Source organism: Pygoscelis adeliae, unplaced genomic scaffold (genome assembly GCF_000699105.1).
Source record: "Pygoscelis adeliae isolate BGI_AS28 unplaced genomic scaffold, ASM69910v1 Scaffold48, whole genome shotgun sequence".
Taxonomy (NCBI): domain Eukaryota; kingdom Metazoa; phylum Chordata; class Aves; order Sphenisciformes; family Spheniscidae; genus Pygoscelis; species Pygoscelis adeliae.
Window position 1 is genome coordinate 6,650,787 of NW_008825618.1, and position 15,702 is coordinate 6,666,488.

The 15,702-nt window shown below is 37.8% G+C and overlaps 1 protein-coding gene across 1 annotated transcript in view; it reads left to right on the forward strand.

Moving 5' to 3' along the window:
• MYO16 (myosin XVI) overlaps positions 1 to 15,702 on the forward strand; it is a 278,671-nt gene that overhangs the window by 116,338 nt on the left and 146,631 nt on the right. Inside the window, exons 8-10 of the mRNA XM_009333377.1 lie at positions 1,014 to 1,089; positions 2,471 to 2,624; positions 8,002 to 8,152. Coding sequence (XP_009331652.1) covers positions 1,014 to 1,089; positions 2,471 to 2,624; positions 8,002 to 8,152 — 381 coding nt within the window. The remainder of the gene's footprint in view (positions 1 to 1,013; positions 1,090 to 2,470; positions 2,625 to 8,001; positions 8,153 to 15,702) is intronic.

Here is a 15,702-nt window from a genome sequence, read left to right on the forward strand (position 1 = left end):
CAGAGAACAAATTTACTTCCATGACGGCTGTGAGTCAGACCTCATTGGTAGTTGTCCTGGTTTCGTCAGGGATAGAGTTAATTTTCTCCCTACTAGCTGGTACAGTGCTGTGTTTTGGATTTAGAGTGAGAACAATGTTGATAACACACCAATGTGTTAGTTGTTGCTAGGTAGCATTTACACTAGTCGAGGACTTTTCAGCTTCCCATGCTCTATGGACTGAGAAGGCTGGAGGTGCACAAGGAGCTGGGAGGGGGCACAGCCAGGACAGCTGACCCAAACTGGCCCAAGGGATATTCTATACCATGTGACGTCATGCTCAGCATATAAAGCTGGGGGAAGAAGAAGGAAGGGGGGGACATTCGGAGTGATGGCGTTTGTCTTCCCAAGTAACCATTACGCATGATGGAGCCCTGCTTTCCTGGAGATGGCTGAACACCTGCCTGCCGATGGGAAGGAGTGAATGAATTCCTTGTTTTGCTTTGCTTGCATGCGTGGCTTTTGCTTTACCTATTAAACTGTCTTCATCTCAACCCATGAGTTTTCTCACTTTTACCCTTCCGATTCTCTCCCCCATCCCACCATGGGGGAGTGAGCGAGCGGCTGTGTGGGGCTTAGTTGCCAACTGAGGTTAAACCACGACAGTAGTGATGGTACACAGTTGTTGAATTAGTTAGGCATAAAGAAATATGTGTGATCTAAGCCATGACAGGTGGTGATGGAGAGTTAGTTTTTTTCCTTACTGATGCAGATTTGTTTACACATGTAAGGATGGTGGGAGACTTTGGGGGTGGAGTTATGCTGAAATCATACGAGAACTGTATTTTATTCTGCCTTTTGTGATTTATACCAATGTGTGTAGTAGCTGCAGAAGGTGGTATTTTGGAGGTGTTGCCTATGGTTTATCATACGATTTCAGCTAGTGCAGGAAGGAATGAATAAACTGAATGACAGGTATACTGCTCCTGTCCTACTTCTGCCATTTCAAACACCTCTGTTTTTGCCTGTTTTAGACCAGCCTTGTGAAGCTGCTTTTGATGCACTGGGCAAATCCCAATCTTCTTAACTGCAATAATGAAAAACCTTCAGGTAGGTGAAAATCCATGTATATTATGTATGTACTAGTTCCTGTGACACTGTTTTCTTTCCTTCTTGCTTTCTTAGTTATACACAGACAGGCACATACATATATATGTGTATACACATAGTTTATATAGTGTGTAGTTATATACACATATGCCCGTGTGTATATATGTTTTTTCATATAATGCTGAGAACTGCTAGTCATGATCATGCAGGATGTCGTATCAAATGATAGCATGTTTTTCCACTCGTTGCATTCCCTGTTTATTTTTAGTTATGTTTCTTCCTTGTAAGTTCTTCAGTGCCTTGGTGATACCTGCATTTACACTTCCTTGGTGACTTCTCACTGAGTTCCTTTCTCTGTCTCAACTGATGATAGCACATAGCCTCATGAACTGGAATCTCTATAGCTGTTGACTGAAAACAAATTCACCATCCAGTTTTCAAGTGTAACACCTGTTGTTTCCCACAGAAGGCGGCACATTCTTAGACCAGATAGCAACAGGGAGCTGAAGCACTGGCTCTAAAAATAACAGAGTTATAGACTATACTAGGTTGGAAGGGACTTCAGATGTGGTCTAACCCAGTGATCAAAGCAGGGCTAATGCAGTAATGCTAGATAACGGTGTTGGAGAGAAGAAACATATGGTTGTTCAACCTTCTATGCCTAGGATAAAATGAAGAAGGAACCCAGTAATGTAGAAAATAGAACCTTTCTGACAGATTTCAAGGAGAAACTTCCTTTGCATAATAAACTAAGACAAGTTATGCTTCAAATAATGTGCCACCTACAAATACACTCACTGGGAACTTCGTGGCACTTAACCTCAGGGAAGTTGTTTGTGATTAGATACCTGCCAGTTTGTATTTGTATAAAAGGCTATGGACCAAACTGAGATCATCTAACAATAGAGCTAGCTAACCACATTTACTATGTATTTAATACAGTTGAGTTAGCTATATTTCTGGTCTGCAAACAAAACTGATTTCAGCACTTCTGTATGTGCAAGAGATATAAATTTAGTTTGTAGAAACGTAAAAGGTTTGAAAAGGATTTCAGTACATGTTTTCACTGAAATGGAGTTGAACAAAATTACGTTTCTTTTCCTGAAGTCCTATGAATTATTGAATAATACTTCAGTTCACTAAACAGTGAGAATGGTTTTGAGGTTTTGCAAATGACAACTTAATTCCATACTGAATTTACTTTGCCTTTTTTTTCTCAGTAATTTCAAGTATTACTTTATGATCAATATCTGAGCAATTCTTTTCATTTTATCTAGTCGGATGCTTAATCTTAATCTTAGTCTGATGTAGAGATTTGAACTGAAAGGAACTTTTCTGCACCATTTTCTTTGTCTGATATCTTGGTGTTCCAATGTCTTAGATGTTGCAGCTTCTGAGTTTATTGAGGAAATGCTTCTGAAGGCTGAAATTGTTTGGGAGGAAAAAATGAAAGACCCTTTAGCTGTTTCTACTTTATCTCAAGAAGAGCCATATGAAGAGATCATCCATGATCTGCCCACAATTTCCAATAAACTGTAAGTGTTTCTGTTGTTAAGAGTGATGCACTTAGACCAAATTATCATTTGAACTGTATTTGCCAATCTGTGAATCTTGTCTGTGTGTCTTTGGAGATATTCAAAACCCATCTGGACATGGTCCTGGGCAACCGGCTCTATGTGTCCCTGCTTAAGCAGGCAGGTTGGACAAGATGCCCTCTAGAGGTCCCTTCCAACCTCAACCATTCTGTGATTCTATGATTCTGTGCAATTTGATGGGTCAAGTAACTCTTTCATTTTGGAAATCTACTGAATCGTCTTTTGTATTTGTATCCCTCTTTTTGTCAACCTTAATTCTATATAGACTATGAGTAATAAAATACATTGTTATCATTGCCAGTAAAATTATCTGGGGTTGTCTTAGCAGAATTATTGGAGGTTAATACTGTAGACCCAAACATCCTTTTGTTAAGGTAGATGGGAATAACGTAGTAAAACTACCATTGCTTATGAAAGAAGCAGGGACAAGTCCTGAAAGTAAAAATAATATGTACAATCACAGAAAAAATGATATCGCTTCAGGCAGTTAAAAATTTGTAGTTAGATTTATACTGCTTAAAAAGGAAAGCAAAAAAGGAAGAAAACATTTATACACTTAGGGAAAACACCTTTCCTCCCCCTTTCTGAAGCTTAACTTCACTGCCAGCACCTCTTCTCTTTCCCCTTGTTATTGTTGCAAGTTACACTTAATCCCTTCAGTGAGGGATTCAGGGTTCAACAGGGCAGGGTTGCAGTTATTTCTCTCTGCTGCTCCTTCCTTCTTGCTCTTTTTCTGTGCTTTGGCATGGGTCCTCCGTAAGCTGCAGTACCTTTGGGGGTGTACCTGCTCCAGCGTAGCACCTCCAGGCGTCACAGTGCCTTCAGGGAAATACCTGCTCTGGTGTGGACCTATCCATGGGCTGCAGTTCTTCCAGGGGTGTACCTGTGCCAGCGGGGCTCCTCCATGTGCCACAGAGGAAAAGAGCAAGAAGGAAGCAGTGGCAGAGAGAAATAGCTGAAGTCCCTTTAGGGGGGGTGGTGCCTGCTCTGCCATGGAGCACCTCCTCAGTCCTCTGACCTGGTCCCTCTTTTGTTTCTCAGTCTTTTTGTTCCCTTTTCCTCTCTCCCTGTGGCATTTTCTGCCCTTTCTTAAATATGTTTTCACAGACATGCCACCAGCTTGGCCAATGGGCTCTGTGTCCTATGGTGGGTCCACTGCAGAGCTGGCTGAAACCGTGTCCAGCATGGGACAGCATGTGGCCTCTTCCCACAGAGACCCTGCTGCAGCCCCTCTGCTACCAAAACCTTGCAGCTTATGCCCAGTACAGTAATTTGCAGGAAATGCACTTTGTTTATTGCATTATATAAATTTTAACAGTATCTCATTATACAGATTTACAAATGTGTTTGTGATGTGCCATTAATTAATGCATTGCCATCTTATCTGAGTGTTTCTTACTGTTTTGCTAAAGTATTATCAGTTGTGAATAAAATGGTGGAACCTGGCCCATGAAAATGGGTGGCAGTAGAGGCCAATGAGTAGGAGCTGGTTTCGTATTGGCGACCACATTGTCATATAATCAACATTTGTCTTTCCTTTCTATTACCAGTATGAGTTTCTTTGAAGGTTGACCAAGTAAATAGCTGAAGGACAGAATTTTACTAATGTCATGAGGTTTTTTGAAGGTTAACCAATGCAGCAAACCTAAGGTCTATGCTGAAAAGCTTTGCCAGTTTTAATTCTAATGGTACAATCAGAAGAAATTCTGTTACTCCACTGGCAAAAATATCTGCACCAGAATACATTAATTGACATAGCTTATAGTTTAGGAAATTAAATTGACTGTATCTGTTTAAGGTTACTTTAGGCTTGTGGTATGGCTGCAATGATCACCACTGCGCTTCTAGTTTAGTACAGGTACTTGTAGAACTTTTCTTGATGAAATAGTCCCTAAGCACACAGATAGTGCAGTCATATAGGTAGTAATAAATACTAAAAAAATTAGGAACTTATTCTCAAAGTAATGCTAACTTAATCACATTATATATTTTCTGATACATATTTAAGTAAGTAAATATTAATTATAGTAATGGATGTGTTTCAAAATCAGCAGAAGAATGTGAAATAAAATATACATAGATGTGTTCGAGACAACAAAGCAGGAGAGGTTACATTTTTCTTAACAGAGCATTTCCATTTAACCAATTATGTAGCAACCTGCATTTCAATTATTCTAGTGGTTTCAAATACTCTTCTAGCATTCAATCTATTCTGAAGTTTCTGTTATGTAACTTCAAAAAGTTTTTTAGACTGAAATTTCAGTGATGATGCAGTTTACAGATGTTAACTGGCTTAGAAATTGTTTGGAGGATCTCAGGATTACCTGTGGAAGGATTACAGTAGCAGAAGTTCTCTCCAACAAAAGCTGTAAGATCAAAGAGCCCATGAAAATGTCATTCCAGAATCTGCCTTGATATAATGCTCTTTATAACATCTTTCTATCAAGTTATAAGCTGCAGTAGTGATTCAAATATTGATGATAAAACTGCCAGTTATTTGATTGTCAGCTCCTAGTTTTTTGTATTTCTTTTTTTCTTAAAAAACAAGGACATGCTAGAGGATGGCAACTTATAGAAAACCATCTCAGTTTATCTAAAAAAAAAAACCCTACACAAAACTTCAAATTAATTCTATATATGACAGCTTATACACCTAAAAATTAAAATTACTATTCCTCCATATAGCATGCAAGATTTTTTCTTGGTTAGGTATGCCAGTAGCAACAGTCCTACCTTGTACAAATAAGATTACCCTAGATAACTCTCCTTCCTGTCTATTATGCAACATTATTTTGGCTTAAGTCTCCCTTTGTGGTTAATTATCTATTAATTATCCATTAATTTTCATAAAAGAAGACAGTTCATGCTAATCCACTTGCATACATTAACATAAAATCTTCTTTTGCGCTGTCCTATAGTTCAATTTTCAATGGCATTTCTTGACTTCATCTTGTGACTAACAGAAATACATATGAATGTTAATAGAAATATTTTTCTAAAAAGCCACTGTTTTCTGGAAACATTGTATTTCAGTTTGCTTTATTTTTCACAGTGTCTTCTTGAACCTGAGTCATAATGAACTGTTGGAGTAATTTTAATACGTTTTTTCTTTCTTGTAATCATTCACATTTTTGTTATATGAATTATATGTCAGCATTTCCATCACGTAAAGTCCTATTAATATCTCACAAATGCACATAATTTATAGGCTATTCTGCTGTACATCAATACATGGAACATGCCTTGTTAAGTCATGTTATTATTGTCCTCTTAATTTCAAAATGCATCTGTGGAAACAGTAGGCACTCTTTTTCCCCCCACTTTGCTGTGATTTACAACCTGCTTCTCTTTTGTGACACCTGAAAAGTTTATTTGGTTGTGAGGAGTTTACAGCTGAATTTTAAGAAGCGTTTCTAACGTGTGTTCTATAGTTAACACAAAAGTGGTAAGATTAAATGGGTATGGTTCAACTTCACAGCAAAAAAAATCTGGATCTTCACAGTTTAAAAGAAACATCACATGAATAATAAAAAGTTATAAATGGCAGTGCTTTGGTTTTTAATATTTGAATTCATTTGGCTTATGCTTTTCTTTATATCTTTCTTCTCTTTGTCTGTGATTAAAGCTTCAAAATAATTCAGACCAAAGGAATTTGAGCAGTTTTGGACAATAGCAAAAGACTACTCAAAAGGAAAACTTTATGTTTAATTATGTTTTGTTCAATTCTGAGTCTGGGTAAAATGTGAATTAGTATTAGACATTTCTGCTTGTGGGTGTCACAGCTCTTTCATTTCTTCTACCGTCTAATCACTGATATCTCTTATTCTATGACATCTAATTGCCAAGTTCATGAAAAGAGTTGGCTAATGGCTTTTCTGTTCTGCAGTCCAAATCAAGAAAAAAGACAAAACCAGTTGGCTTTTGGATCTTTTGTCCATGTAACATTTGGTAAACAAATGTATGGCCAATTTATCTTAGGTCAATCAAGGCAGTAAAAAAAAAAATTATTTTCACTAGTGTTCCTCTAGACATTTTACATTGAAATGTCTGAAGCAAAACATCATTAGCAAGGAAATTGTGTATATTCATTACAAAATGTTGAAACTAATTCTTTTGATGTTTGCAGACTGAGGGTTTCATCATAACAAAGGGTTTATTCATGTATTTTTTTCTGATGGGAAACTACTTTGACTTGTTTTCCAATGAATTCTGCTTGGAAGGTGCTTTGCCTTTGCTTAGGACAGTACCTTTCTAGAACTGTCTGTGTTTCAGTTTTGTTTCCAACAGCAATGGAAATCAATGTTAGCTATGGGTCCTCCTTCATTTCATTTGAGTTAACTGTATGTATAATCCTGGCTTTATTATAATCAGTGATCAAACTCAAGTAACTTAGAGTAAAAGTGAGATTTTTTTTTAAACTAAATTTGACATCTGGGCTTTATCCCGTAGTGGAATGCACTATTCCCACATTCCCACATTGAGTCCACATTTCCTTTCAAAGAAATTATGCACACATTTTGGTAAGGAGCTGCTGTACGCTCCATGAGATTGTCTCATTTGCACTGTCAGAGCCCAGACGATTATTTTTTAAGATGTTTGTGTTCTCAGCTCCTGGAGCTGATTCCTTGCTAATTCCTCTGGAGGTAAAATCTTGGATGATTTTGGCATTGCTGTTTTTCAGATGTGTGATATGGTCTGAAGTGTCAGTGGGGAAAACATCTCCATGCCTGTAAGAACAGGTTTAACTTATATGTGAATGAAGAGTATTGTGTATCGTTACAGTAATTTCAGGAGTCTGCTGTTTGCTTGGGGTTTTTTTAGCTTATCACAAATTCAAACCAATCTTCGATATTGCCTGACTAAAAGTAAGCTAAAAAGTGGTGGAATTTAATTTTATTAACCACAATGGCAATATCTGTATTGATTTATTCTAAAACATATTATTTTTCAAAACAGTATTGAGTAGGTTAATTGTGTATTTTAAATTCAGTTTCCAAATTGGCTATTGATTTGCCAGCCTAGTGCTGTCAAAAGCAGACTCATGCATATTCTCTTTGGCTTGCTCAGTTCTGCTTCAGAACAGATATGCATAAAGGTGAATTTTAAATCAAAGTGTTTTGCTCTGTGTCTTTGGGAACAGACCAACCTATGTGAACAGTTTATTTCTCCTGGTCCTTTTGTGTACTTGGACCAGGAACTAGTGTCTCAGCCCCGAATTGTATCTTAGTTCTGTGTTTGTGCCACCCACATTTGGCAATCTTTTGTTTGTCCGACATCTTCAGGAGGAGTCTAATTGCTTTATTGATTCTCTTTGTAGCAATCCCCTGGCTTTACCAATTGCCAAGCAAGACAGTTTGCTGGAGAAAGACACCATGTTTAAAGATGCAGCTAAAGGCTTATGTAAGCAACAATCTCAAGACAGTGCATCTGAAAATGTCACTGTGAGCACTACAACCAAACTGGAACAGGTAACAGCATGCAGTTCTGGAAATGTTTGTTAGGGCTTAGGTCTGGAAATTGTAAACTTAATGAAGCGAAGACCATAGTAATTTTTTTCCCCTCAGCACAGAGCAGTATCATTTGTGCTGTGGAGCCTTGTCTCCTTGATCAATCCCTGCAATCAGTCTGGCCCTGCAAAGAGTTCCTCTCTGCAAATTGGACAGCTGCTTTCTGCCAGCTACTGGTGGCAGGTCAGGGGCTGTGGCAGTCGGAGGGCTCAGAGCTCCTCAAACTCTATTAATGGCTCACAACAGGGGAGGGACAACTATTAGCGCTGCCCAAAGTGTGCTCTTCTCTTCAACTTCGGTTCACAAAGGAAAGAAACACAGCCTGGGAGACTGCAAAAACAAAAAGAATGTCTAAGGAATATTACGGTGCAAAATAAGTGACTGCAATTTAAAGGTAGGAATTGCCAGATTTACAGCTGCAGTGTTAACTCCCTTTCTTGTGCTAATGCATTAGGATACAGGCACTGATTATTTGGATACCCTTTACAGTTTTCTCCACAGGATCACAATTTCATTCAGTGTATAGGGTGAATGCAAGAGGAGGCAATTATCTGTTGCTTGTAAATCTGGCATGTCCTAACTTTGAACGGTTAGGACTTAAATGTTTGGGTTGTTTTTTTTTTTTTTTGGTACAAGGGGTTTTATTTTCAGTCACATGTATTTGGGAATCATATATTCCAGAAGTATTTAGCCATTTAAGAAAAAAACTACTTTAGAATTGAGGGGTGGAGGGGAGAATTTCCATTTAAAATAATTTACTGTGAGTTTGAGGCATAACAAAAGAGCGAGATACTGATTCCATTTAAACCCTGTTCAGTTCAAAAAAACTGCATAACTACCTTGGCAGAATCATGCACACTCCACTGCTTTTTTTTTGAACGCATTTCAGAGGAATGTGTTAATCATATGAGATCAATCAGTGAGTTCATGTGCCAGTCATACGAGACCACCTCTGAAAGTCCTCAGCTTTGGAATCCCATAGAGCACTCATTTGCCTATTCAGTCAGAAGATACCACAAAATGTTTTGCACTTGGCTTACATCTTGTTTTCATGTCATACAATTTCTGGCCTTGCTGACTGTGTAGTGATGTGATGAAAACACAGTCAATCCAAAAGAGGAGCACTGCTGGTCAGAAAAGTAAATGCTTGCAACCTTATAAGAAGGAACCCTCCTGTAACTATAGGAAAAGAGAGGGAGGTGTTTAGCTTAGGGTCTTGCTGAGACTATCACTTGCTTCTAGATGTTCAACAGGAGCGTGGACAAGAACACATATACTTCCTTCTGCTTGATTCTGTTGTGGTACGGACATAGCTAAAATTATTCAAGTTCGTTATCTCTAGGCTAGACTTCTGCTCTCTAGTTTGTGCAGTAAAACATATGCAGAAACTGATTGGAAGAAGAACAGCTAATCTCCCAGGTGAGAAAGAGCAGCCAGAGGTTTTCATGCTGGCAGTTTTCTGCTCTCCACCATGATCTATAGTCACTTCAGGGTCACAGGGCAGATTTTCAAAACTTTATTCCTCCTACTGTTTCCAGTTGCAGTTCAGTGCAACTTTCCACACCAGTTACAATTCAAAGACAAGACAGCAGAATTAAAAGTGAATCTCTTTTAGCTCCATTAGCTGAGAAATTTCTGCAGAAAACTCTGTGAAATTCTGCTCTACACGAGCTAGAAAGAATGTGTATCTTGTGGTCTTTTAGAAGCAGTAGAAACTGCAAACCTTGCCCAATATCTACAGTTGCTGAATAAGCAATGATGCTTCCTTGGAAATGAATAAGCAGGAATAGTCCTATCTGGGAAATCAGCACTAACATGGGATAGGGTACAAACCGTGCTATTTCAGCTGTTGTGTTTTTAAATGACTGGTTGCAGTAAAAAAAAATCATAGATTAACAGAACTTTCCAGCTGGCAAGGCCTTAATAAGCTTTGGCTCTTATGGACAAAAGAGGGTAAAAAAGTTTAATCACTTCAGGAAATAGTTTAATTTTAGTAAACTAAAAGTTTCCCGTGTTATGTCAAAAGAAAAATGAGGTTTTTTCTTTTTTGAAGTGACATAATTGTGATCCTGGAAACTGGCCTTTCTGTCATAGATATTTCTTGTTTCAGCATGTTCTTGCTAATGTTTTTTGTTGTATTTATTGGCAGTCTCAGTTTTTTACAGAACATTAAGCTGCAGTGACTTAAACATATTGCTTACTATGAGTGGTGCTTTGTTTCTTCCATTCTCTTCTTTTGTGGAATAAGGAGATACCTATCACAAGCTGGCCTCTGGCCCCAAGAATCAAGAGGCAGCAAAACCTGCCATAGCTGAAGAAAAGCAATCAATCAAGACCAAAATTTCTGTGCACTTTGAATATTCTCGTTAATGTATTTTTTGTTACCCTGTGAGGATGGGGATTGTATTCTATACTACTTGCCATGCATTATGAACTGTAGGTATATTTATATCATATCCATATTTGTGTATATAATATAGAGATCTTAGTTTTCAGAGATGACATTTCCAAGTAACACATTTTTATTTTTTTTATTTCACAGTTTGGGAAGTAAAATTTTTCTTTAGTGCTGATTCTAAAGGAAAGCTTTGAACAACCCCTTCCCCCTATCCCTGCCTCTTGGGTACACTAATTCTAATGAGTTTCACTATCTTCTATTCTTACCAGTTGCATTCCAAACTACATTCAAAGTAATCATGTACTGTTTAATTTTTCAATAGGATATGTGGAGTCATTACTTGGATTTTATGTTCATCTATTATTAAAATAGATCAGCATGATATTTCCTATGCTTTCTGTCAGAAATTTCATACATTCTTAGGCAGTATGGCATGCAGATTAGGCCTTTATTGGGGGATTAGAGAGAAAAATTTCATCTTATTACATCTGAAACATGCATTTTTAATAGAGAAAGCTCGTAACTTTTTTGGCTTTGAGAAAACTAACAACTCAAATTTATATGTAGCCTCAGGTTTTTTAATTGCAAAAATAATGAAAAAGAGCCTTAACAAAATATTATTTCTCATGAAGTAAGATTTTTATTACGTGAAGCATAGGAGATGGGGATCAAATGGCTACGTTGATAAAGCATTTTGGGTCTCTCTTGGCTTGTATTAGCTTTTGCTTTTTCCTAGGTAAAAGATGTCCTTTGATCATCTGTAATGTCAAGGTCTGTGCTGCCAAACAAAGAAAGCAGTATGAATAATTTCCAGAATTTTATCATAGCTGGCAATTGCTCTTCCTCTCAGCTGGGAAGGATATTTTTCTGATAACAGATTGAAATTACTGGCCTGGAATTGAATTATGTGCTTCATGCTACAAATAAATATAGATTAAATCTTTTCTTTTTCTTAATTGGGTCTTTTTAAAAAAAATATTTTGTCTTTGGCTTATAATTCTTTCTTACATATTGTTGGCCATATGAACTGTGTGATAGAGTATACTCTGATGCCCTTTTGATTGTTCTAGTATCACCACATACACAAGGGACAACCATGTATGTCGTACTATTACACATAAGAGCTAAAATGCATACTTATTTCAGTGACACAAGTGTTTACAAAAATAAAAATCATTAGAGATTATTATCTGAGCAGATTGTGAATGCTGTTAAGTATATGTAATTTAAATGAGTAAATAGGAATCTTCATTGTTAGAATTACAAAACCCTCAAAAACCAATAACTTCCAGAGGCATATTTATATTGGAACTTATGCTGTATTTATGGCTAGGCTATTTTTCTTTTATGTCTCGTAAAATATGCATCGTGTAATCAGTATGATAGCCAGATACATGCATCAAGGCGAAAAAATAGAGAAAACTCATCTGTATGCTCAGAAAAGTAGATGAGAAGAACAGAATTTGAAGGAGCCCACAAATAAGTTATTATAATAATGTAAATAATGTTTACTACCAGGTCAAATCGGTTGTGACTTTAATGCATTTAGAGTTTCTAATTTCTGTGTGATTTATTTGCTCATTGAGCTGTGAATTTTGATGCAAAGAGTGTTAGAAAATGCTGAATCACCAAATCCTAAACTTCGTAGAAGAAAAAAGTTAATGGAAACGGATTTCAATTCCCTTACTTGGAGTTTAACTGAGCACTTCACATTTCCAACCATCTATCTATAGAGTCAGCATCTTTGGCTGTACCTAGATTATGAAATAAAAACAAGCCAGGGCCTGTTCTCTGGCCTAGGGATATGTGGGATGGGTCAGTGCCCATCCATAAGACAAAACTCTTTTCTCCCTCAAAAGATGGGGCCGTGCCCAAACAGCCTATGGGAAATGACCATTGAGGTGTGACCTGAATGATACCCAGGTATTATCCGCATGAGTGCTAACTGGCAGGAGCCAGCTACAAGGAAGTGTGCTAACAGTTCAGAAAATATGGAGAACCCCAGGGCAGTGCTCGAATCCAAACCCCTCTTTTATTTACAAATAAAGACATTTGTCTCTCTCATTAGCATAGGTTTAATCTTACAGGGAGAGATTAAGAGAAGCTCGTTCTCTGGCACAGGTGTTCTGAGTTTTGATAGCACTCAAGGGAGCTTAGTGAAATACCTGCCTTGTTGCTGCAAGCCGGGTGAGCACACTAAGGGAAGGAGGCCACAGGATTCTGTCTTTCATCTGCTTTCCCTCTACAAGAAACTTTTTAAAGTTCTTGGAATTCTTTTGTTAATTTTGTTCTACTCCAATGTGCATCATCAAAAACAAATGTCAAAATGTAATTTACTTTTTTTTTTGCCAAGTGGAATTCTTGTTTTCTAGCCAGGCTTACATCCAACTGCCATGATTAAAAACAAAAAGAGCAAGAAATGTCATCTTCTGTGTGACAGAAAAATCTGTGTTTGCTTTAATAGGGTGAAGAATGTACCTCCAGAATAAGTAGACAGAAAGACACAGACAGATGTAGCAGGCAACCTGTGTATGTTTGTCTTGTTCGAAACTTATATTCTGCTTTCTGAGCCTGAAAATACAAATATTTTAAAAAACAAGTATTTTAAATAGACGGGAAAAAGGAGAATAGTCACAGTAACCTTTTGATAGACTCCACCATTTTAGAGTACTTTTCTTCTGAAAAAAATGAGTCAGTGAGATGAGGACCGTTGAAAGGTACGTCGTGACATTTTCATCTGGCCTATTTGCACAGTTCATATGTTGGAGTAAGTACATTTTACATGTACCTGTAGAAAACAATCATTACACTAGCTAAGTCTAGTAAATAATCTTCTTGAGATATTTACTCTTTTGCATTTGTACATTCATTGCTTTTCGGACTTAATGGAATGAGAGGTGTTTTCTCCACAATTTTTACGGGGAAAGAAGGAAATAGAAAGCATCATTAAAGTGTGATTGGGCACTACTGCCTCTTGTCCTTGTAGCTATGCAGCTAGTGCATCTCAAGCTACTGTAGTAAGGTACATTTCCCTCACATTTTTTTATGGGTTGCTACTTTATCTGTCTAGTTGAACATCTGTTGCAGATGGGATGCAGATTAGGTGCCTTCCTTTCCTGTTTTAGTAGGTGAGTGGAAAAACATTGAAAAATCTTTTGCTAATATTCATGCTGTTACATGCATATGAGGTTTACGTATACCATTTTAGTCATCAACATTTATTGCCTGTTGGTAGAGCTGATAAAAAAAGGAGACAGCTTTCTGTGAGGAGTTTGCCTGTTTCCTCATATACTTGTTTTAAGCATTATTTTCTACTGAATTTATTTGTCTTTAGAGGAATAGTAAGGAAATTATTAAAGACTAAAGCAGAGATCCCCAAATTTTTCCAGTCACTCTGTCAGTCCCAAAATGGAAGTTTTTTGAAGTCCCCAATATTATTGTAAAAATCTCCAGGATAGAGCTATTACAAGAAACAGAAATGCAATAATAGCTATAGCGCTTGAAATAGAGAAAAGAGTAGAAGCGTGCCTTCCATAGATAAAAGGTACTGCAGGGCTCTGGGACTCAACAGAGGCTGGGACCTTGCAAGGCCTGCTTACATATACCTTCCCTCTGTGAGGAGCTGTGGTTTCATACATGCTATGTAATACTTCTTAGAATTAATTTTGCTCTATTTTGCAGTTTCTTTAGTGACTAAACTTGTGTCTCATTATTCATTACTGGACTTAGATGAAGACAAGAGTAGGTTGCGTTGGGCAAGAGACTGAAAACCAAGTATAGTACTTGACAGTTTGTTTGGACTGTAAGCAACTGCATAATACTAGGATAACTAAGCAGGGAAGTGATCGTGCCCCTGTACTCGGCACTGGTGAGGCCGCACCTCAAATACTGTGTTCAGTTTTGGGCCCCTCACTACAAGAAGGATGTTGAGATGTTGGAATGTGTCCAGAGAAGGGCAACGAGGCTGGTGAGGGGTCTGGAGCACAAGTCTTCTGAGGAGCGGCTGAGGGAGCTGGGGTTGTTTAGCCTGGAGAAAAGGAGGCTCAGGGGAGACCTCATTGCTCTCTACAACTACCTGAAAGGAGGTTGTAGCGAGGTGGGTGTCGGTCTCTTCTCCCAAGTAACTGGCGAAAGGACGAGAGGAAATGGCCTCAAGTTGCGCCAGGGGAGGTTTAGATTGGATGTAAGGAAAAATTTCTTTACTGAAAGAGTGGTTAAACATTGGAAGAGGCTGCCCAGGGAACTGGTTGAGTCCCCATCCCTGGAAGTATTTAAAAGACGGGTAGATGAGGTGCTTAGGGACATGGTTTAGTGGGCACGGTGGTGTTGGGTTGACGGTTGGACTCGATGATCTTAGAGGTCTCTTCCAACCTTAATGATTCTATGATTCTACTACGAAAAAGCTTGGAAGGTAGGAAAACATGTTCATAGTGGCATGGAGTGAGTCAAACATGCAATAAGTACAGATAAAAAGAGGTGTCTTGGGGCTTTTTTTTGTGCTGATGTGAGAGCAGTCATTTTTTGACAAACACCTTGAACCATGAGAATATTTAGTGTAAAATGAAGTGTGAGATTGATATTCTACAATTTGCGTTTGTATTTCTCTATTTGTAGACTAGAGAAGGTTTCAAGGCATTGTAACTTCATTTGTACCATACCAGCATATGAATATGAGTAAAGCTGGTGAGATATTTAAACAGAAAATGCAACAAGATTTTGGTTTATGTCATAAGGGCTAGTTGTTCTGTGGTTGTGATGTCTGGTGTGCATCATTTGTTACTTTTTGGTAAAATAGAAGAGTAAGCAACGCCATCTGTTTTATGACTATTCATTGAATATTTTGCTACTGGTATTCGATACTCCTATTTTTAGAAGAAAAAATTTGATAGAGCCAAAGATCTATGATTTAGAGAAGATACAAAATCACATCTAATTCATCCTGCTTGTTTATGACTACAAACTTCCAGGTGTTGGCTCGTGGTCGCCTAAAAATTGCATGCAAATGAGTGTTTGTATGTATGTTTCAAGAATCTGGAAACATTGAGATGAAGAGAGATTGTTAGTCTTATTTCATTAAGACGAAATTCTTCAGCAATATCACACCGTGCAGCTA